The sequence below is a fragment of the Somniosus microcephalus genome, chromosome 12 (genome assembly GCF_052327205.1).
Source record: "Somniosus microcephalus isolate GS21.2 chromosome 12, FLI_Smic_1.0, whole genome shotgun sequence".
NCBI classification, from domain to species: Eukaryota; Metazoa; Chordata; class Chondrichthyes; order Squaliformes; family Somniosidae; genus Somniosus; species Somniosus microcephalus.
The window spans coordinates 102,722,814-102,744,543 of NC_140998.1; the positions used below are offsets into that span (position 1 = coordinate 102,722,814).

Sequence of the window (21,730 nt, forward strand, 5' to 3'; positions counted from 1 at the left end):
CCCCCCACCCTCTCTCTCTCCCCTCCCCCCACCCTCTCGCTCTCCCCTCCCCCCACCCTCTCTCTCCCCTGCCCCCACCCTCTCTCTCTCCCCTCCCCCCACCCTCTCTCTCTTCCCTCTCCCTCCTTGCCCCTCTCCCTCCCTGCCCCTCTCCCTCCCTGCCCCTCTCCCTCCCTGCCCCTCTCCCTCTCCTCCCTCCCTATTTCTCTGTCTGTCTGACGTCTGTTCCCCTCTGTCGCTCTCAGTTTTTCTTCTGCCGTGGTGCCTGATTTGCTACTCCAGAGCCCACCGTCCGCTCGCTCTCCGGGGCAAGGTAAGAGCCGGGCTCCGGCCCCACACCACCAGGGATCAGCACCCGAGGAACCCGCCCGCCACCCAACATGAACGAAGACCCTCCTTACCTGTCACGGAGTTGAAGTCTCCGAATGCGGCGTGCGCCGGGCCTCTTCCCCCGCGCATTCAGGAGGCACGGGGAAGAGAGAGAGAGACAGACTGGGGGGGGGCGAGTTAGATGCCGCCGCGCACCTGCTCCGCGGAGCTCCGTGCCGCCACCGCCGCGCCAGCCTTTACTAAGATGGCGGCGGTAGCGGCGCTCGGCTGAGGCCCACCCCTCCAGCCTTCACAAAGATGGCGGCGATCGGGGGCCGCTTGTTGACTGGGGCCGGGAGGTGCCTAGCTCGGGCGTGGGCGCGGAGGAGAGGCCGAAGCTTCGAGGCCTACCTGGAAAAACGGGGAAAGGTAGGAAAATTAATGAGATTAGATAAAAGATTTAGAAAGTAATTAACTTTTTTAATCAACAATATGTGTTTTAAAAGCAACGTTTTTTTTAAAGGCGCAGAAAGCGGGAAAAAGAAAGGAAAAGTTTGGAATCAAGATGGCGGCGACTCACCTCGGTTCAGAACGATAAGGCCCGCCCACACACGCACCGATTGGTCGACCGTCAGGTCACCAAAGCGTAGGATTGGTCAATCGTCCCGTCACTCGACCGTAGGAGGGCCCGGCCACACGCGCCAGCAACCCGGCGTACGATTGGTCGAACTCGAGGTCACTCTGTCGCTAATGAGCGGATAATGAGATGCTAATGAGCGGAATGTTGAAGGTTTTTCGGATAACGCGGGCGCAATTTTTGTCCGGCCGAAACGTAAATATGCTTACCATCGTTTTGGAACGGTGAGCTTTCTTTCGACGTAACGCACGCGTAGGTACGCTCTGTAACTTTCGAGCGCATAGCCGGACAGACGCACACCCGAGGACAGACAGAAGGACAGACAGATAGATAGACAGACAGACAGAAAGAAGTATCCGTTTATACATATATAGATAGATATACATACAGGGCTAGAAATTCATTATAGCCCGGGAATGGGCGGTATCATTAAAAAAGTTTGAGAATTAGTGCCAGGCGCTAATGCTTTATTGACTGCATGCAAAATTCATTCTCACTGCTCAAAGAAATGATTGGAGCGCTAATTCAAGTCTTAAAGGCCCCAGCTCATTGGCGTTACACTTAAAGGGTGGACCAATATCGGGTGCAGTCTAATCGCAACTCATCATTGCCACAGGCTTTTCCCAGTACTTTAAGAGGAGGTTCTGCAGCACATCATTCTCAGCATTGCTGGCTGTGCAGCTGCCTCAGCAAGCAGAAGCACAACAAGGAGAAGGAGCCGGAGGACTGAAGCAGGTGTGCTCATGGCAGATCTACCTCAGTTGGGTGGCCAGGGTGATTGAATGCTTCAACAAATGCTACATCCCACCATCTGTACCACAAGCTTCACACACTGCCCAAAGCACCAGACCCCCAGCACTCACCCACCAACAATCTCTACCTACCAACACTCACACCCACATCTCACACCTTGCACACAATGACAGCTATTAAATTATGGGAGGCACAAGAGTCATAGTTATTAGAATGAATGTGATATGTGTGTTATGTTTATGCATAAATTTATTAATAAAAACATAAGAACATAAGGAGCAGGAGTAGGCCATTTGGCCCTTTGAGCCTGCTCCGCCATTCAGTAAGATCATGGCTGATCTTCTACCCCACCTCCACTTTCCATCACTATCCCCATATCCCTGGATTTCCTTAATATCCAAAAATCTACCCATTTCTGTCTTGAATATACTCAGCAACTGAACCTCCACAGCCCTCTGGGGTAGAGAATTCCAAAGATTCACAAGCCTCTGAGTGAAGACATTTTTCCTCATCTCAGTCCTAAATGGCCGACCCCTTATTCTGAGACTGTGACCTCTGGTTCTAGACAGGGGAAACATCCTTCCTGCATCTACCCTGTCAAGCCCTGAAAGACTGTTGTATGTTTCAATGAGATCACCTCTCATTCTTCTAAACTCTGGAGAATATAGGCCTAGTCTACTCAATCGCTCCTCATAGGACAATGCCCCCATCCCAAAAATCAGTCTGGTGAACCTTCTTTGCACTCCCTCTATGGCAAATATATCATTCCTTACAAAACTGTACACAATAATCCAGGTGTGTGTTGTGTATGAACCTTTAAGAGAAGAACTGATTCTATACTGCAGTACCGGCAGTGACCACCCCTGTATATAAAGCCATAGCGGGCTTCTGTACGTCAGTCTTAAGTTACCCTCTGTTCAGAATAAAATAAATAAAAGAGTACCCTCTGTTCAGTAAATACCTGTTATTATTGTTCTCCTGCAGTCCGTGTATTATTTATACTCAGACACTACATTGCCGACGAACAGGTTCGAACTCACCTGCAGTACTGCATCACCTCACGGGGATCTTTCCCTGAGAAGAAGCTTTTGGAGGTTGAAGTCAGAACAACAGGCGTCGACCGCGGGCAACCGCCCAAGGATCCATCGGAGTTCGGAGAGTTGCAGGAGAGGCTGTGGAGAGCTGGGCTTGGCTCCCCAGTCAAGGTGTTCCAGCAAATCGTGCTGGTAGCAGGTAGTGCGCTGACCCTTCCGGACTGCGGCAGGCTCGAGCTCGATCGAGCGGCTCTGCAAAGGGGCCGTGCAGCGTCATCGGGAGGAAAAGAGAGGGTGGAGCGCACAGGGCGCGGTCGGTGCTCAAGAACCGGGCAGCGTAGCGAAAATATAACAAGGGGAAGGAAAAGTGAGACGCGCCGAAGCTGCGGGTCGCCGCCATTACCCTGCAGAACGCTAGGAGCAGCGTGGCATCAAGGGGAAGAAGGAAAAGCGTGGGAGGCGCCATTTTATTCCATTGGGGAAGAAGGAAAAGCGCGGGAGGCGCCATTTTAATCCATTGGTGAAGAAGAAAAAGCGCGGGAGGTGCCATTTTAAATCACCCAAGATGCCGAAAACTGGCAGTATCACTGCTTTCGACAACGAGGTAGAAGACTGGACCACGTATGTGGAAGGAATTGAAGTGTACTGCAAGGCAAATGAGGCGGCCGATGGAAAGAAGGCGTCGGTATTATTAAATTTGATGGGCGCGAGAACGTATGGCCTATTGCGGAATTTAATTACCCCAGCTAAACCAATGGAGAAAAGTTTTGAAGAGATTGTTAATACCTTACAGGAACACCTAAACCCTACACCGCTGCTGATAGCAGAAAGATTCAAGTTCCATAAAAGAAACCAGCACAAAGATGAGAGCAATGCTGACTATCTTACGGAACTACGCAAGTTATCGAAGCACTGCCAGTTCGGAGCAGGACTGGCAGACACCTTACGGGATAAGTTTGTCTGCGGGCTCCAGAGTGAAGGAACCCAGAAACGACTACTTTCGGAAAAGGACCTGACGCTAGAACAGGCTTTCAGCATGGCAGTATCCTACGAAGCAGCAGCACGGGGAGCTGCGGAAATACAACAGAAACCACAAGAATACAGCGCTAATGAAATGGCGCATGGAGCAGAAAAGTGCTATCGCTGCGGCAGAACAACCCATGATCAGAAGGACTGCTGGTTTAAGGACAAAGTATGCAGGCAATGTGGGAAAATGGGACACATAGCAAGAGTCTGCAGGTCGGGAAAGAAAACCAACACTACAAGAACTACTAAGGAAAAGTACAAGAAAGTAAAGAAATTGACAGACAGTAGTTCGGAAGATCAGGAGAGTGATAAGGACTCCGGGAGCAGGAGACTAAGTTGTCTAAAGTTACACAACGTGAACGCAAAGGAGGATCACCGAACCATTTGGGTCACCCTCGTGATAGCAGGGTCCCCAGTAAAGATGGAATTGGACACAGGATCAGCCCTAACTGTCATGAATCGACGAGACTATGAGCGGCTATTCCCACACATACCCTTGAAGGACACGTCCATTGTATTGAAGACATACACGGGGCAAAAAGTCTACCCCAGAGGAAAAATAAGGGCGCCAGTTGAATACAACGGCAAGGAAACACAGAAACTGTATCTATATATACTACCAGATGGAGGACCACCATTATTGGGACGTGAATGGATCCAAAAAATACAATTGGATTGGCATTCCATTCAGGCGCTAACTGTGACTGATAAAAAGGATGATGACGTCACACCTGGACGACTGTCAAAAATTCTAACTGACGCGAAAGAGGTGTTCCAACAAGGACTTGGGACTCTAAAAGGAGTAACGGCAACGATAAAAATCGAAGATAACGCAAACCCAAATTTTTTTAAGGCCAGACCGGTACCTTACGCAATCCGCCCAGCCGTTGAAGCAGAGCTGGAGAGTCTGGAGCGTTCGGGTGTGCTGTCCAAGGTGGACTGCAGCGAGTGGGCCACACCCATCGTTCCTGTAATGAAGAAATCATTGAGCAGCACGCCTGGGGAACCGAAGAAGGTTCGCATCTGTGGGGACTTCAAGGTAACTGTGAACCCAGTCCTGCACACAGTACAATATCCACTTCCACGGATAGAAGATATTTTCGCCTCACTATCTGGAGGGAAACGCTTTACAAAGATTGATCTGGCCCAAGCGTATCTACAAATGGAGGTGGAAGAAGCATCTAGGAAACACCTCATGATAAACACTCACAAAGGCCTTTACCAGTACAATCGACTGGTATTCGGGGTAGCATCAGCCCCGGCTATTTGGCAGAGGGCGATGGAACAAGTCCTGCAAAGGATTCCGGGGACCCAGTGTTATTTGGACGACATCCTGGTTACGGGCGAAAATGACAGTGAACACCTTGCCAACCTGGAGCAGGTGCTCACGAGATTACAGGAATATGGGCTACGAGCCAACCGCCTCAAATGCGAGTTCTTCAGGAGACAAATCTCGTATTGTGGCCACATGATTGATGAGGAAGGGTTGCATAAGTCGCCGGACAAGATTGAGGCTGTAGTCAAGGCTCCAGCACCGGAAAATGTGTCGCAACTGAGGTCGTTCCTCGGGTTGGTGAACTACTACCATAAGTTCTTGCCGAACTTATCTACAATTCTGCACCCACTGAATGCCCTACTGCAAACTGGAGTAACATGGAAATGGAGTGATCAGTGTAAGCGTGCCTTTCAGAAATGTAAATGCCTAATCACTTCAAAAGAAGTATTGGCCCACTACAATCCAACACTACCGATTCGGTTAGCACGTGATGCGTCTCCCTATGGCATCGGAGCGGTGCTGTCACACAAATTCCTTGACGGTTCAGAGAGGCCAATAGCCTTTGCGTCGCGCTCGTTAACCTCAGCCAAGCGTAACTACGCCCAGATTGACAGGGAGGCCCTCAGCCTGGTGTGGGGGGGTGAAGAAATTCAATCACTATCTGCACAGGCAGAAATTCACCCTACTGACTGATCATCAGCCCCTGGTCTCCATTTTTAAGCCAAAGAAGGGTGTTCCGGTGATGACGGCGCAACGGCTGCAAAGATGGTCACTTTTTCTAGGGGCACATCAGTACGACATAGAGTACAAGGGTACGAAACAGCATGGAAACGCTGATGGGCTGTCGCGCCTACCATTGCCTACGGTAGAGGAAGCACCTGCAGTGGACCCTGTTGAGATATTCCATGTGACCATAGTCGAATGTCTACCTGTTACAAACTCAAGTATAGAGAAAGAAACCCGAAATGACCCGACACTCTCTCGGGTCTATGATTTGGCGGTGAAGGGATGGCCAGCACATGGCGGCTCACTGTTGCCAGCATTCTCGCCAAGGAGAGAACAGCTGTCAGTGTGCCAGGGGACCTTGATGTGTGGATCCCGAGTGGTAATTCCACCCAAGTTGAGAGATAGAGTGCTCAGTGAGCTTCATGAGGGTCATCTGGGAGGGGTAAAAATGAAAAGCCTAGCCAGGGCGTTTGTGTGGTGGCCGGGAATCGATCAAGAAATCGAGGATATGACCAAGAGATGCACAGGATGCCAGAAGGTCCAAAACGCTCCACCACAGGCCCCGCAAGATCCATGGGAGTGGCCCTCATCTCCATGGCAACGGGTACACATTGATTTTGCTGGTCCATTTATGGACTCAATGTTCCTAATCGCTGTGGACGCCCATTCGAAATGGCCAGAGGTCATCAAAATGTCCTCCAGCACCACGGAGAAAACTATTGCAGTCCTACGGACCATCTTCGACAGGAATGGCTTGCCAGAACAGATTTGCTCCGACAATGAACTAGAATCAACTCCGCCGCAAGAACAGGATACTCGAGAAAGGCGCTATCCAGTCAGGATCAGGAAGCCTCCTCAAAGACTGAACTTATAAATGATTATTTCAGTTGATGTATATAGTACAGAGATTATTGTAATTGTAATTAGTTATTATTTAGTTGTTAAATGAATGTTACGTACTGTTTATCTAAAAGGGGAGGAATTGTTGTGTATGTACCTTTAAGAGAAGAACTGATTCTATACTGCAGTACCGGCAGTGACCACCCCTGTATATAAAGCCATAGCAGGCTTCTGTACGTCAGTCTTAAGTTAGCATTGCTGGCTGTGCAGCTACAAGCACAAGCAGAGGGAGCAGCCAGACTGGGAGAGTGGACTAAAGTGGTGGTCCCCTGACCAGGCAGAGGAGGAGAACACTGGACCACCACCACCTCCACCTCCACCATCATCACAGCAACTGAGGTGCCTGGAGAGAGGGGACAGAGGAGGAGAAGGAGAAGGGAGGCCAGCAACAACACCAACCAGGGGAGAGGCCTTTCCCATTACTGCCTCCCCAAATTGGCCTCCACTTCAGGAGAGGGAGAGAGGGGAGAGAAACCACCATCAACCAACACCAACTGTTCGGAAGGAGGGAGGAATATCATCTTTCAAAATATCTACAGGTGGGTGTTATTTGGGGCACTCTCCCAAAGACTTTGGCCTAGAAATTCAGTCGCGTTTGCGCCCACTTATTGGCTATAGAGTGGTTTGCACCGGAAGTTTTTTAGCGCCCGAAATTCAGTTGGTCCCTAACATCGGCATTAGCCGGTAGCGCTGCGCCGGCACCGATGACGTCATCGGTGTGCGCAGCGCCCCGGTTCCAATGCTATTCCGTGCCGATGGCCAAATTCAGTTGCGGCCGCCTCGCCCGTAGCGGCCGCAAACAGCGTTTGAAAAACGGTGCCTTGCAGCTCCGAGAGGCCGGCGCATAAAGGTGGAGGGGCGGCCGGCCACTTTCCCGGCGGCCGCCTGGCCGCACCTCCCTCCCCGGACTCCTGCACCACCCCCCCGCGGCATTGGTGTCTGGCTCCCGCGAGCCCGGCACTTCTCCGTGGTGCCGGGCTCATTTGCCGGGGGAATCCAGCGGCGATATCACGGCTGCAGGCAGCTCCTCCTTAAGAGAAGGAGGAGGCCTGCAGTACCCCAGCCTGCCGCACCGCATCGGGTGCCGCAGCGGCAGCTGGACGCCTGAAACTGACTTTCATCGCCCCAAACGAGGCGGCCAAACCCTGCAATAGCGTCCGCCTCCGTCTTGGGGCGGCGCAACTGAATTTCAGGCGGGCGCTACGGGAATCCGGGCGAGCGCAATATTTCGGGCACTAAAGACCTGGCGCGGCGATACCGAATTTTTAGCCCTTTGTATTTTAGGTGGGGGGAGAAAAGAAGAAACAAGGCCGGAACATCAAGGGGTGTCTGTGTGTGTGTGTGGTTCTTGTTAAAAACTAGGCCACACACACCACTAATAAGCATCCCTTCTATTGCCTGACCTGGGACAGCTGGAGCTGCCTAGGTGAAGTGGTTAATTCCTTTAATTACATCGTTAAGACCTGGTGCAGGACTGAGCCTGGGCATCTCCAGCTTTCCCAGGTGAAGACATCTTCTCCCCCTGCCAGAAGACCACCACTATTAGAGACTTTAAATTTCCATCAGGAGAGTGCACCCCTGCCAACACCCACCCACCCGCCATCCTGAGTGGCGACCCTGCCTTTGCGGCCTCCCTCCTTCCCACCCCCCTCTCTCTCTCTCTTTGTCTCTCTCTGCTCTCTCTCTCAAGAGGCACCTCTACTAATCTTTTTGTTAATTGCCACTTGAGCAGAGGGGAGAAGGCCGCTCTCCCAATTCCAATCAATAGGGGGAGAGGTGTGCCTTCAATTTAACAGCACCCTCTGCTCAAGGGAGGACTTTTAACCCGAGGCCATTAACACCTTCAGGCCTGTGACTTGGGGTGGGTGTGGCTCTTTTTTAAAAACCACCCCATAATGGCATCTGCTCCATCGCCAGTGGCGGGGCCAGCCAGGACTTATGCAGGAGTGGCAGCCACAGCTGCTCCCACTGCTTCTGTTGCCTCGCCACCTTTTAGACTAATAACCAAAAAGCTTGGGGTGAAGAGCTACACTCACCGCACTATGACCATTGAGGCCTGCGTTAAAGCCATGGCTGGGGTTGTCGGCCCCTCAGCCATCGTAGCGGCCTCAAAAATGTATGGGAAGGCTGTGTTCTTCCTGGGGTCGGAGCGGGCGGTGTCCCTGGCTGTCGCCAAGGGGCTCACCGTGGGCGGGACCTCCCTGCCGGTGGATCCTCTCGAGGCCACCGCGCAGAGGATCGTCATTTCCAACGTCCCGCCCTATGTTCCTGGTGAGCTCCTCCTTCCCCATTTACACCAACTTGGGGAGGTGAGGTCGGGGATCACACCCATCCCGCTCGGCTTCCGGGAGGCCAGCCTTCGCCACGTCTTCTCCTTCCGGCGCCAGCTGTTTATCCAGCTGGCGCGGGAGGAGGACACCGACGGGGCGTTCGTTGTCCTCCACGAGGGGACCGCCTATCGCGTCTTTTGGACGTCGGACGGTGTGCGGTGCTGCGCCTGCAAGGAGGTGGGGCACATCAGGAAAAACTGCCCCGCCTCCAAGGCCGCCGGATCAAGTCGTGCAGCCGAGGCTGGCACCGCCGCCGCTCCTCCCCCCAGATCTGCCCGCGCGTCAAGAACATCTGATGCGCGGTTGACGTCGGGGCCCGATGCCACCAAGGCCTCCGGCGGGGGGGAGGGAGCGCGCCCGACTGGAAAGAAGGCGCGGATAAAATCAAAACACCTTAGGGCAGGTCCCCCTGTGGATGGCCAGCCCCTAAACTTAGAGCCCCTGACACCCGCGCTCCTCGCGGAGTTGGTCGGGGCAGACGCCAGCGGTAGGGGCCTCGTGCCCGAGCCTGTGGCCGCAACCGCCGTAGCGGAAACGCCATTACCTGCGGCCGGGCTCGGGCCTGAGGAGCCCGACAAACCTGCTCCGTCGGAGGGAGCTGAGGAGGAGACCTCTGCAGACATGGAGGTCTCCCTCGCTCCCTCCGTGCTAAAAAGGCGCGACTCCCTGGAAGAGGAGGAGGACCGGGAGGAGGAAGGTCCCTTCGAGCAGGGGGAGTCGTCGCCCACCGTGGGTACTGCGCCCCCCGCCCCCGCTGTCGTCATCACCAGCGATCGGCAGGGGTCGCCTGTCCCTCGGGAGGCTGAGGCAGATGTGTCTGTCCGGCGCGTGCCTCCCGGGGATGGGGACGAGACCCTGCCCGTGGGGGGGGTCGCGGAACAACCCGCGGCAGAAACTGACATTCTATCGGTGCCGTTACCCCTCGCCGGGTCGGGCGGCCTGGGTCTGGGTCGGGCGAGCTCGAGGATAACGAGCTCACCCAATGCGACCCGGACATCTCCCAGGGGCTGCTCGTCCTGGTAGGGGTTTTAATTCAAAACACCCCATCCGCTGGGTCGGAGGTTGGTGGCGGGGAGGAGGATGGCTCCCTGGCTGCGTCTCTGGTGCCGGACGTACTGGAGGAGCTGGGAATTGTTCTCTCCCCGGTTTCTCCGGTCGTTCCGGCGTCTGGGGCGGAGGGGAGCACTGAACCGCCACCGTCTTCTGGCCCAGCACCCCTAGAGGAGCCCAGGGAGGAATCCTCTGCCGCCGATCCTGGGGGTGGGATCCGGGCGGAGGCGGGGCTGGCTGGTGCGGCCGAGCTGTTCGCTGCGCACTGCGCGGTGGACGGGTTGGCCGCTGCTGACGACCCCCTGGAGGAGGATGGGGACTCGGTGATGGGCACGGAGGACGATTCGGACTCCAGCGCCGACGAGGCAATGGATGACCTCGTGCCCCTTGCCGAGTCTCCCCTCATTCCCGTAAGAGAACTCCGGGATTTTATGGCCACGTGCCTGGGTCAACGCAATAAGGTCCGGCTGGCCCTCGACAGGTGGTCGGAGCTGGCGCTGCTCATCGTATCCTTCCGCGCCGCCGTTAAGATCATGGGCGCGGATGAGGGTGTGAACCCGCTCGAGCTGCGTTGGCTCAGAACGTTTCTCACTGGGCTGCTGAGGAAGTGGCGGCTGACCAGCGGCTGCGCTTCCTCCCCCCATTAGGTGTAGGTAGAGGTTGCACTATGCTTCTGACATGAAGATAACCATAGCCAGCCTCAACATCAACGGCAGCAGGGAGGCGCGCCGCAGATTCAATAACTTCTCGGTCCTTCGGGACGGGAAGTATGCGGTGTGCTTCCTGCAAGAAACCCACACCGTTCCGGGAGACGAAGCCATGTGGCTCCTGGAGTGGCAAGGAGGGGTCAGCATGAGTCACCTCTCCAACAATTTCAGCGGGGTGGCTATCTTGCTGGCCCCGCATTTTCAGCTGGAGATCTTGGGGGTCAAGGAGCACGTGCCGGGCCGCTTGCTCCAGGTCACTGTTCGCCTGGGGGGCGTGCCGCTCCATCTAGTGAACGTGTACGCCCCTCAGACCGGTGCGCAGCAAGTGCACTTCTTCGAAGAAGTGTCCGCTCTTTTGGGCTCCGTCGACGTGGGTGAGTGCGTCATCCTCGGGGGGGATTTTAACTGCACCCTCGAGGCGAGGGACCATTCGGGTCCCCCGCGAAGCCCGGCGGCGATGGAGAAGTTGAGGGACCTGGTTGGGTCCTTCAACTTGGTGGACGTCTGGCGAAACCTCCACCCCGACTCCAGCGCCTTCACTAGCGTGAGGTCTGGGGGAGGAAGGTCCAGAATCGACCGCCTTTACATTCCCCGGGCGTACGTCTCCTGCGTTCCGGCGGCTTCCATGCGGCCGGTGCCGTCCACGGACCACCACCTGGTGTGGGCGGAGCTCGCTCCGCTGTGCGCGTGGGGGGGTGTCTGCGTACTGGCATTTTAACAACCTGCTGCTGGAGGACGCGCGGTTCAGGGATTCGTTTTGTCGGTTCTGGGCCGACTGGAGAAGGAAGCGGGGGGGCTTCCCCTCCTTGAGGCTATGGTGGGATGTGGGCAAGGCTCACATCCGTCTCTTCTGTCAGGAGTACGCGAAGGGGTCGACCAAGAGGCGGGAGGCCCGGGTCGGGCGGTTGGAGAAGGAGGTGCTCGACCTGGAGTCCCGTCTCGGTCAGGTCGTCGAGGACCTGGCCCTGCGGAAGGTGTACGAAGAGAAGAGGGGCGCGCTGAAGGACCTGCAGCTCGTCGGGTCCCGAGGCGCGTACGTGAGGTCGCGGATCCAGCTCCTGCGGGACCTGGACCGTGGCTCCCCCTTCTTCTACTCGCTGGAAAAAAGACGGGGGGTCCGTAAGCAGCTCTTGGGGCTGCTGGCCGACGACGGATCTCTGGTCTCGGATCCGGAGGGAATCAGCGCGGAGACCCGCGCCTACTATGGGGCTCTTTTCTCTCCGGATCCGTCCAGCGAGGATGCGTGCAGAATTTTGTGGGAGGACGCCGAAAAATTGGACGCTCCGCTAAGTCTGGCGGAGCTGACCTGCGCCCTCCGCCAGCTCTCTAGGGGAAAGTCCCCGGGGCTTGACGGGCTGACCGTGGAGTTCCACAGGACGTTCTGGGATGTCTTGGGAGGCGACTACGCGCGGGTCCTGGGGGAAAGTTTGGCGACCGGGGAGATGCCCCTCTCTTGGCGCAGGGCGGTCATTGTCCTGCTGCCTCAGAAGGGTGATCTCCGCCTCCTTAAGAACTGGCGCCCGGTCTCCCTCCTCAGCACGGACTATAAAATCTTTGCCAGGGCCATGTCTGCTCGCCTTGGCACCGTGCTGGCCCACATGATCCACCCCGACCAGTCCTACACAGTCCCGGGCCGGACCATCCACGATAACATCCATCTGGTCTGGGACCTGGTCCACCACTCCCAGAGGGCTGGTCTGTCGGTCGCCTTCCTTTCCCTGGATCAGGAGAAGGCGTTCGACAGGGTGGATCACGAGTATCTCTTCGGGACTCTGCGCGCATTCGGGTTCGGGACGCATTTCGTCGCCCGGATCCGACTTCTGTACGCCGCCGCGGAGTGTCTGATTAAAGTTAACGGGTCCTTGCCGGCGCCCCTTCGCTTCGGGAGTGGGGTGCGTTAGGGATGCCCCATGTCCGGTCAGTTATACGCCATTTGCGTGGAGCCATTCCTGCGCCTCTTGCGGAAGAGGTTGACGGGACTGGCTCTGCAAGGGCCGGGCGTGGAGGTGGTCATCTCGGCTTACGCCGATGACGTGCTCCTCACGGTCACAGATCCCGCTGACTTGCGGAGGATGCGGGAATGCCAGCAGATTTACTCGAACGCATCCTCCGCCATGATCAACTGGGAGAAATGTTCCGGACTCCTGGTGGGTCAGTGGCGGGTGGACTCCCTGCCGGAGGAGTTCAGGCCTTTTGCCTGGAGCACCACACACCTCCTCTATTTGGGAGTCTACCTTAGCCCTGCCGAGGACGCCTGGCCAGCGAACTGGCAAGAGCTGGAGGCCAAAGTCACCGCTCGCCTAGGATGCTGGACAGGACTGCTCCGAGTGTTGTCCTACAGGGGTCGAGCGCTGGTCATAAACCAGCTGGTGGCCGCCATGTTGTGGTACCGGTTGGTCACTTTGATCCCTCCCCCTGCATTTGTCGCCAAGATGCAGAAGAAGCTCATCGACTTCTTCTGGGACAAAAGGAAGCACTGGGTCTCTGCCGCGGTTCTGTGTCTCCCGCTTAGGGAGGGCAGTCAGGCGCTGGTGTGCCTTCGCACCCAGGCTGCGACTTTCCGTCTTCGCACCCAGGCTGCGACTTTCCGTCTTCAGACGCTGCAGAGATACCTGTACGTCGAGAATCCTCCGAGATGGTGTGCGCTGGCGACGTTTTTCTTCCGCCAGATGCACGGCCTCGATTATGACACGCAGCTCCTGCTCGCGAAAGTGGGCGGCAGGCGTGCCGGCCTGCGGGAGCTGCCTGTCTTCTACCAGGAACTGCTATGGGTTTGGAACTACGTCGCTTGCAGGTGGAGCTCTCCCCCGTCAGGAGCGGCGGCTCTCCTTCGGGAGCCGCTGCTCAGGAATCCACACCTCCACGAACGCGGGTTCCGGCGGCTGGCGGAGGGCAGGGCTGTGCTTGGCAAGGTGACCAGAGTCGGGGACCTGCTCGATGGCGGAGGAGCGGGCTGGATGGCGCCGGAGGAGCTGGCGCGGCGCCTGTCCTGGGCCAACGTCCGGCTCGCGGTCGAAGCCATCGAATCGGTGAAAGCGGCACTGGGCCCCGACTCCACTAGGTGTATCGAGGCGGCTCAAGCACATGGGGCGATCCCGTCCGAGCTTACCCCCGTTCGGACGGAATTCCTCATCGGCGCCCGGCCCCGAAACTCCCCTCGGGAACCGGCGCCTCACAACTTGAGCCGTCTCGAGGAAATACCCTCCATGCCTTTTCATTCCGCGCGGAGGGGTTTCCTGTATGGGCTGCTCCTGCACACTCTCCACTTTGCCATCTTCGTCTACCATCCAGACACGCCTTGGCGTGGCGTCTTGCCGACTGGCGGTGGCGGAGGTCCCCAATGGAGGGCTCTCTACGCGGGAGTCCTCCCTTGTTCCATCGGGGACTTGGCCTGGAGGGTGTTGCACGGAGCGGTCCCGTGCAATAAGGTTTTAAGTAGGTTCACGGACTCCCAGGCCGCCTGCATTTTTTGCGGCCTGGAGGAGTCCGTGTTTCACGTTTATATGGAGTGTGAGAGGTTGCAGCCCCTCTTTCACTACTTGAAGGGGCTGCTCCTCGATTTTTGGTTGCACTTCAGTCCCACGCTCTTGATCTACGGTCACCCGGTGCGGAGGGGAGCGGACAGGTTGGAGGACCTCCTTGTGGGCCTGCTCCTGGGCCTGGCTAAAAGAGCCATCAATTGGTCCAGGCAGCGGGCGGTCGAAGGGGTCGTCCAGCCGGATTGCCTGCCTCTCTTCCGCGGCCATGTTCGCGCCTGGGTGGCCCTGGAGATGGAGCACGCGGTGTCCGCCGGTGCGCTTGAGTATTTCCGCAACCGGTGGGCGCCGCGGGGACTGGAGTGCATCATCAACCCGGAAAACCAAATTTTTATTTGATTTGTTAAGTTTTAGTTGAACTTTTGTTTACAGTCCAATTTGTTTTTTTTGGGTATAAACAGAAGAGTTACCCTCTGTTCAGTAAATACCTGTTATTATTGTTCTCCTGCAGTCCGTGTATTATTTATACTCGGACACTACAGTGTGGTCTCACCAGGGCCCTATATAATTGCAATAAGACGTGTTTACTCTTATACTCAAATCCTCTTGTAATAAAGACCAACATACCATTTGCTTTCCTAATTGCTTGCTGTACCTGCATGTTAACTTCCAGTGATTCGTGTACAAGATCACCTATGTCCCTCTGAACACCAACATTTCCCAATCTCTCACCATTTAAAAAATACTTTGCTTTTCTATTTTTCCTACCAAAGTGGATAACTTCACATTTCTCCACAATGGCCCTGAAATTAGATCGGGGGCTTGCTGCGCGTGCAAGCCCCTGATCTGCACTCTCCCTGCGCGCCGACATCTGAAGCCCGGGCCTGCTTGCATTTCCTTTCACAGGCCCGGTTCAGATGTCGGCGCGCTGTGCTAACCTGATCCAGTGGCGTAGTTAGTGCGATGTGCCGGCTGGGATCAGGTGAGCACTGTGCAGCCAATCAGGGGAGGGGAAACTCATTCATGAGTTTGACAGTAAGAGCTGTCAAACTCATGAAAACTGCGGGGGCCCAAAACACTATTTAAACTTTAAATAAAAATTTAAAAAACATCCCAATCATTAAATTAAGTATAAATAAGTTTAAAAAAATAATTTAAACAATAATTTTTTTTTTTGAAAAAATAAAATTTTCATTAAAAGGGTCTAAAACTAAACTTACCTTATTGTAGATTCTTTAAAATAATAAACCTGTGGAAATTTTTTTTCTAAATTGCACTAAAACACCATTTACTTGTAAAAATAAATACTTACGTGTGCTTTTTACAAGCGTAAAGACCGGAGGCCTTTACACATGCGCAAATCCCCCAAAACAGAGGAAATCCAAGACGCACGCGCTGCCCCCTACAGCGCATGCGCTAGCCTCTTCACCTCTTGGGTTAGAGGAGAGGAAATGCCGGTTTTCAGCGCATGCGCTGTGCATGCTGAAAACCGGCATTTCCTCCGGCCAGACGCGTGAGTACCCCTTCCGTACTCACGCGTTTGGGGAGGAATTACTGCCCCATTATATTCCATTTGCTATGTTCTTGCCCACTCACTTAGCCTGTCTATATTCCCTTGAAGCCTCCTTGCATCCTCCTCACAACTTACATTCCCACCTAGCTATGTATCATCAGCAAACTTGGATATATTACATTTGGTCCCCTCATCCAAATCATTGATATAGATTGTGAATAGCTGAGCTTCAAGCACTGATCCTTGTGGTACCCCACTAGTTACAGCCTGCCAGCCTGAAAATGACCCATTTATTCCTATTCTCTGTTTTTTGTCCGTTAATCAATCCTCAATCCATGCTAGTGTATTGCCCCCAATCCCATGAGCCCTAATTTTGTTTAATAACCTCTTGTGTGGTACCTTATCGAAAGCCTTCTGAAAATCCAAATACACCACATCCACTGGTTCCGCCTTATCTATTCTGTTAGTTACAACCTCAAAAAATTCTACAGATTTGTCAAACACGATTTCCCTTTGATTAATCCGTGTTGACTCTGCCCAATCCTATTATTATTTTCTAAATGCCCTGTTACCATGTCCTTAATAATAGATTCTAGCATTTTCCCTACTACTGATGTCAGGCTAACTGGTCTGTAGTTCCTCATTTTCTCTGTTCCCTCCTTTCTTAAATAGTGGGGTTACATTTCCCTTTCATAAATCTGTGGTGACTCTGCCCAATCCTATTATGCAATATTTGCAATATTTTGTGGTCTCTCTCATTTCACCTTTGCACCCAGGAGGACGCGATGATATGGCATGACACAGGGATGGTATGATGGGGATGTGGTGAGCAAAAGGGATCGGGGTTTAAGTCATCCTGGTGTGAGGCTGGAGGTCTGTTTGGAGGAGGTGACAGAGTTCTGTGACCACCACCTTAGTGATGCGGAGCCATCTAATACACTGCTCGTCGCTTAATTGAAGGTAGGAGAAGTGCTGTCGGAATGCCCTCAGAGGATAACGCCTCCTTGTCCTTGGTGTGAGCCCTGATGTCCCTCCTCAGCCCTCTGTGCACATGTTCCCATATTTTTCGCTGCCTACGCTCCTCCTGCCGTAGATTGCTGGAGGGCGAAATGGCAGTTCAAATCTTTGAACAATAAATGTAGCTACTTTGTAGTTGCCAGAAGACTGCTGATACAAAGGAAGTTTGAAATTACTCATAGGACCTGTTCTACTGGGTGAAACTGACAACAGACCATTGAAACTAACCTGCCCTGACAGCTGGGAGTGTTTAATGATGATGCCTTTAAATAATGTCACTGGAACCGGCTTCCTGGAGCTGTACACCAGCTCTCCATGTCACTGTCTGGTCGAGGTGCTAAGGTAAGTGGCGACAATGAATTTTCCAGATTTGCATGCTCACTGATGTCACGATCTGTCTGGCGTTGAAGTCCCCAGCGGTACCTTGTACCGGCAGCGCAACGGGAGGCTGGATTCGCCTCGCCCCACGCTATTGCATCAGCGCCCCGTTACTGCCATCTGCTGGCGCTAACGGGAGGCGCTAAGGGACCAAATTTCCCCCCCCCACACAATTTACTAAGCAACCCGTTCCAAATAAAACAAAGTAGAGACTTTTTAAACAATAATTTGAATTGTTCCCCTACTTTCTACAAGAAAATTTTAAAAAGTCTGATATGAAGTCAAGGAGACAAAGAAACCTTCAACATTGATTGTTATCAACAAGGAGTACCCTGGAATAATTGCCACTGAAGACCTGTAAACAAATAAGTTATAGGTTGAATCATATTTAACATTTATCTTAGCCTAAACGGACAAGCTATATAATCTCCATTATTCATGTAATCAGCAATTTCTGTGATACGTTATAGTCATGAATGCAACAAATTTAATTACAAGTGTATCCAGTACTAGTTTTCTTTTCCCTTTCTCCAATCTTACAAAATCCATATCATAACCTGCTATTTTTAGTCTCTTTACAGTGGTAATACTTACAGCCTGGTACCTAGAAATGAAACATAAGAGTGGCTTTTCTTGTCATACAGTTGCGATCAGAAAACTTGCAAAATTTAAATTTTCTATTTACTTGTCACTTGGCTACATATTCAAACACACTGTGCATTAATATCGCAGAACTATCTCCTGAAGTAGTTCTGGAGTATAGTCCACTAATCCCAGTTCTGCACAAACCATCCTGTTCATATTGAATCCACAGTATTTGAAAGTCACTGTTTATTATTTAGCAAGCAGCAGTACCCTTCCTTTTGGCTGTGATAGGTATGTACAGGCCAGAGATGATAAAACTGCATCAGCCAAGTGTCAAATTAGTTCAGTGGTAGCATTCTTGCTTCTGAGTCAGAAGGTTGTAGGTTCAAACACCAATCCAGGAATTGAGTACTTCAGTGCTGTAATGAGGGAGTGCTGCATTGTTTGAGGCGCTTCTTTTTGGATGAGACCTTAAACCAAGATCTGTTCAGGTGGATGTAAAAGATTTCTTCAAAAGAAATAAACTGGTCCTTCATCTCATTGCTGTTTCTGTCACTTTGTTGTGCACTGCTCCATTTGCCTACAAAACAATGTGACAACATTTCAAAAGAAATTCATTGTGAAGCACCTTGGGACATGCTCTCAGGCTGGCAATATCCTTCTCCTATCTGCTTCAAGAAGATGTGGGCGTTGCCTGCCATTTTGACAGTCATGCCGTAAGGCACAGAGTCCATGTTGCCATCAGCCACCAGCTGTAAAGACATCCTGCCTCCCCAGCCGCTCTAGCCAATTACATAATATTTTGAAAAATAATCACAAATGTTTTAAATGGGCAGATGAAGCTGCTGATATTCTTCTCTGGCAGGCTCTTAATAGACATGGGAACATTCCCATCACCATGATTACAGACTATCTGTCTTCCAAGTTATATACTAGAAAAGAATCAATGGAGGATCCAGCAACAGATAAAGTATCTTCCTTCTGCTCGGCAGGACAATGTTGGATGTGCTTTTTGAACAGCTCATGTTCGGTGGGTGCTATTGGTTCTCCATTCTTTGAACATTCAGTGTTAACATGAACATTGACATTGTCCTCTATGATGGTATTGCCTCAGGATTGGATTCAGAAGACAGAATGAAAGTAATTTATCTGTAGATAATGCACCATTAATTAGTTTGGATTCACCATCGAAAGAAAATACAGAAATATTCCTAAAGGAGCCATTGAGGCACAAAATTAAATGTTCAGTTCAAATATAGCACAGGAATATGAATACTTCATCTGACTTCATGTGATTTAGTGGCAAAGAATTTCCTCAAAATGAGTTAACACCATGATTGAAAAAAGTGTCTGGCCCACCAGTGGTCTTTAGAGGGTGTTTACACACAAGTTTCCTGGGTATGCTCATTTGCATTCCCTTACTGCAGGTATTGGTGTAAAACGGGTGTAATAGCTGAACTTTCTGAAAACATCACTGCAATGGGGGATTGTGAGTAGCGGGGGCCGCGGGTGAGTGGGAGATTGGGGCGTGGCACTGGGGGAGGGAGTTCGGGAGTCGGACAGCTCGGGCCCAGGGGTGGGAGATCGGGAGCCGGGCATCTCGGGGCCAAGAGGTGTGAGAATGGGAGTTAGGGCTAGGGCAATGGGTGAATGGGAGTTGGGCATCTCGGAGCCTGGGAAAGGAGATCAACAGTTTCAGCACCTCGAGGCCTCGGGTGGAAGAATGGGAATCGGGGATGTCGGGGGAAGAATTTCTGAAGTTTGGGCATCTCGAGACTGGGGGTTGGGAGAATGGGAATCCGTGTTCTCAGGGCTGAAGGTGGGAGATTGGGAGTCGAGTATTTTGGGGCCAGGGGTGGAAGAATGGGAATTGAGCATCTTGGGGCTGAGGGGTGCTAGAATGGGAGTTGGGGATCTCGAGGCCGGGGGTTGGGAGAATGGGAATCGGGATCTCTGATCATGGCTGGGGGGAGGGAGATCGGGCGTTGGGGATTTCGGGAGTGGGGAGAAGGGTCTGAGAGCACCGGCAATCGGGAGGAGCTCTTCTGCTCCTCTCGGCTTCACATTCATTTAAGTTACTTGCCTTCTTTGTTGTAAGCTTTCTGGAGGGCTGCTTTCTCTGAGTGCAGCCTGTGATAACGCTTTAGAGCAAACCAGTATTGGCACGGGGACCTGAAGCAGGGGTTAGACCTCTTATTTGCATGTGCAAAGGGCCTAATGCCTACCTATGTAAAGGATGCCTCTTGTTTGTCTTCCAGCCTGCCGTTTTGGGGCCTGAGAAGGCCAATATCTAGGCCCATAGCTCTCTGTCACCTGAGCCTAGCTTTGTAACTTCTTAGTGCCAAAAGCACCATTGGAGGTTATAACCACTGAAACCATGAGATTTCTTTTCTTGGGCAATCTAGGAGTATACCTCCTGAGAAAATTTCTAATGTTTAGTTGATGCGATTTACAACATTTTGGAGGACGAGGCAAATATAGTTTTCCACTTAGTATTGTGGGTTGTTGCCTTCCAATTCCACAGCAACTCCAATGAGTTAATCTGCAATGTTCTATAAAATGAAGGACCTCACACCGCTTAAATTAAGTTGATTTTTAAAATGTTTGTGTACATGATTTTCTTTTTCTTTATTCATTCATGGGATGTGGTTGTTGCTGGCAAAGCCAGCATTTGTTGCCCATCCCTAATTGCCCTTGAGAAGGTTGCGGTGAGCCGCGTTCTTGAACCACTGCGGTCTATGTGGAGAAGGTACTCCCACAGTGCTGTTAAGTAGGGAGTCCCAGGATTTTGACCCAGCGACGATGAAGGAACAGCGAAATATTTGCAAGTCAGGATGGTGTGTGAACTTGCAGGTGGTGGTGTTCCCATGCTCCTGCTGCCCTTGTCATTCTAGGTGGTAGAGGTCATGGGTTTGGGAGGTGCAGTTGAAGAAAATACAATAAAACACACTGCATTTGTCCAGAGACACATTAACTCAATCTATCAGCCTCTGAACTACTTCTTCACATCATTCACTACATTGGTGCATTTCCTTCAATAAGGCCGGAGCTTAAGTTTTTAAATGCTTTGTAATATAATTACATTTGGTTTAAGACTTTCATACAGTTAGTTGCTGATATATTAAATTAGTACTGTACAATGAAATATACTTCACTCTGAATTTGAATATAAATTGCTCCTAAATTAGGAGTGCTAATGCTAGATACTGTGAAAGAGCATTTAGAAAATTATATAGAAATTTAGTTCCAATTTGGTGGATCAAAGGTGAATTTATCTCTGAAGTTTGAGTCTCATCGGTTCAATTCCCAAAGTTGAAATTGATTCATTATTTACCTGAGCTATTCACTTTTGGCACTCTGCATCTAGTTTATGATGCTCAAACTTTCTACATAAATCTACATTGCAAGAATAGTTTTGAAAGAATGTCAATCTATACAAAATAACAGTTTGTGCTTTGCACTACTAGCCCAGACCTCAAAGCAAAGAATGGTAAATTAGAAATTTTACACTTCAGAACTGTGTCCCTCAGGCAATTTCAACATAATTCTACTTATGGAATTGTGTATTTTGTTTCATATTGCATGTATCAGTGATTATTTGTATCAGACAACAAATACAGTATAGACTTTCTGATAATAATTAGGAAAATATTGGTCTATAAGCATTAGGTGAGAATACACTTATAAAATTAAATTCTGTTTAATAACATAATTTTATTCATTTTTTGTTAAAGAGGACAATATCTGTATGAAATGAAAAACCTTCAACTTGCCAACTTCTGTATCCAATATTCTGCTGAAATCAATCAAGGTAACACCTTCAGACAATGATCATATTCTCAAAATTTGCTTAAATATATTTAGTTATAGGAAGATTAGTAAAAGCAGGAGTGATTAGTTTATTATTAATGTGCAAACTAAATTATTTTGATGGGGACCAGCTGACAGAAAAAAATAAATTGTCCAATTGTCCGAAGTAACTCTAACAAATCTATATACTTTCATATTTAGGA

General features: G+C 51.6%; 1 protein-coding gene across 2 annotated transcripts in view; it reads left to right on the plus strand.

Annotated features, from left to right (window-relative positions):
- Positions 1–21,730, plus strand: part of ttc6 (tetratricopeptide repeat domain 6) — a 649,897-nt gene that overhangs the window by 460,339 nt on the left and 167,828 nt on the right. For both annotated transcript variants that reach the window (XM_086003340.1, XM_086003341.1), the window contains exon 20: positions 21,452–21,528. In XM_086003340.1, coding sequence (XP_085859466.1) covers positions 21,452–21,528 — 77 coding nt within the window. The remainder of the gene's footprint in view (positions 1–21,451; positions 21,529–21,730) is intronic.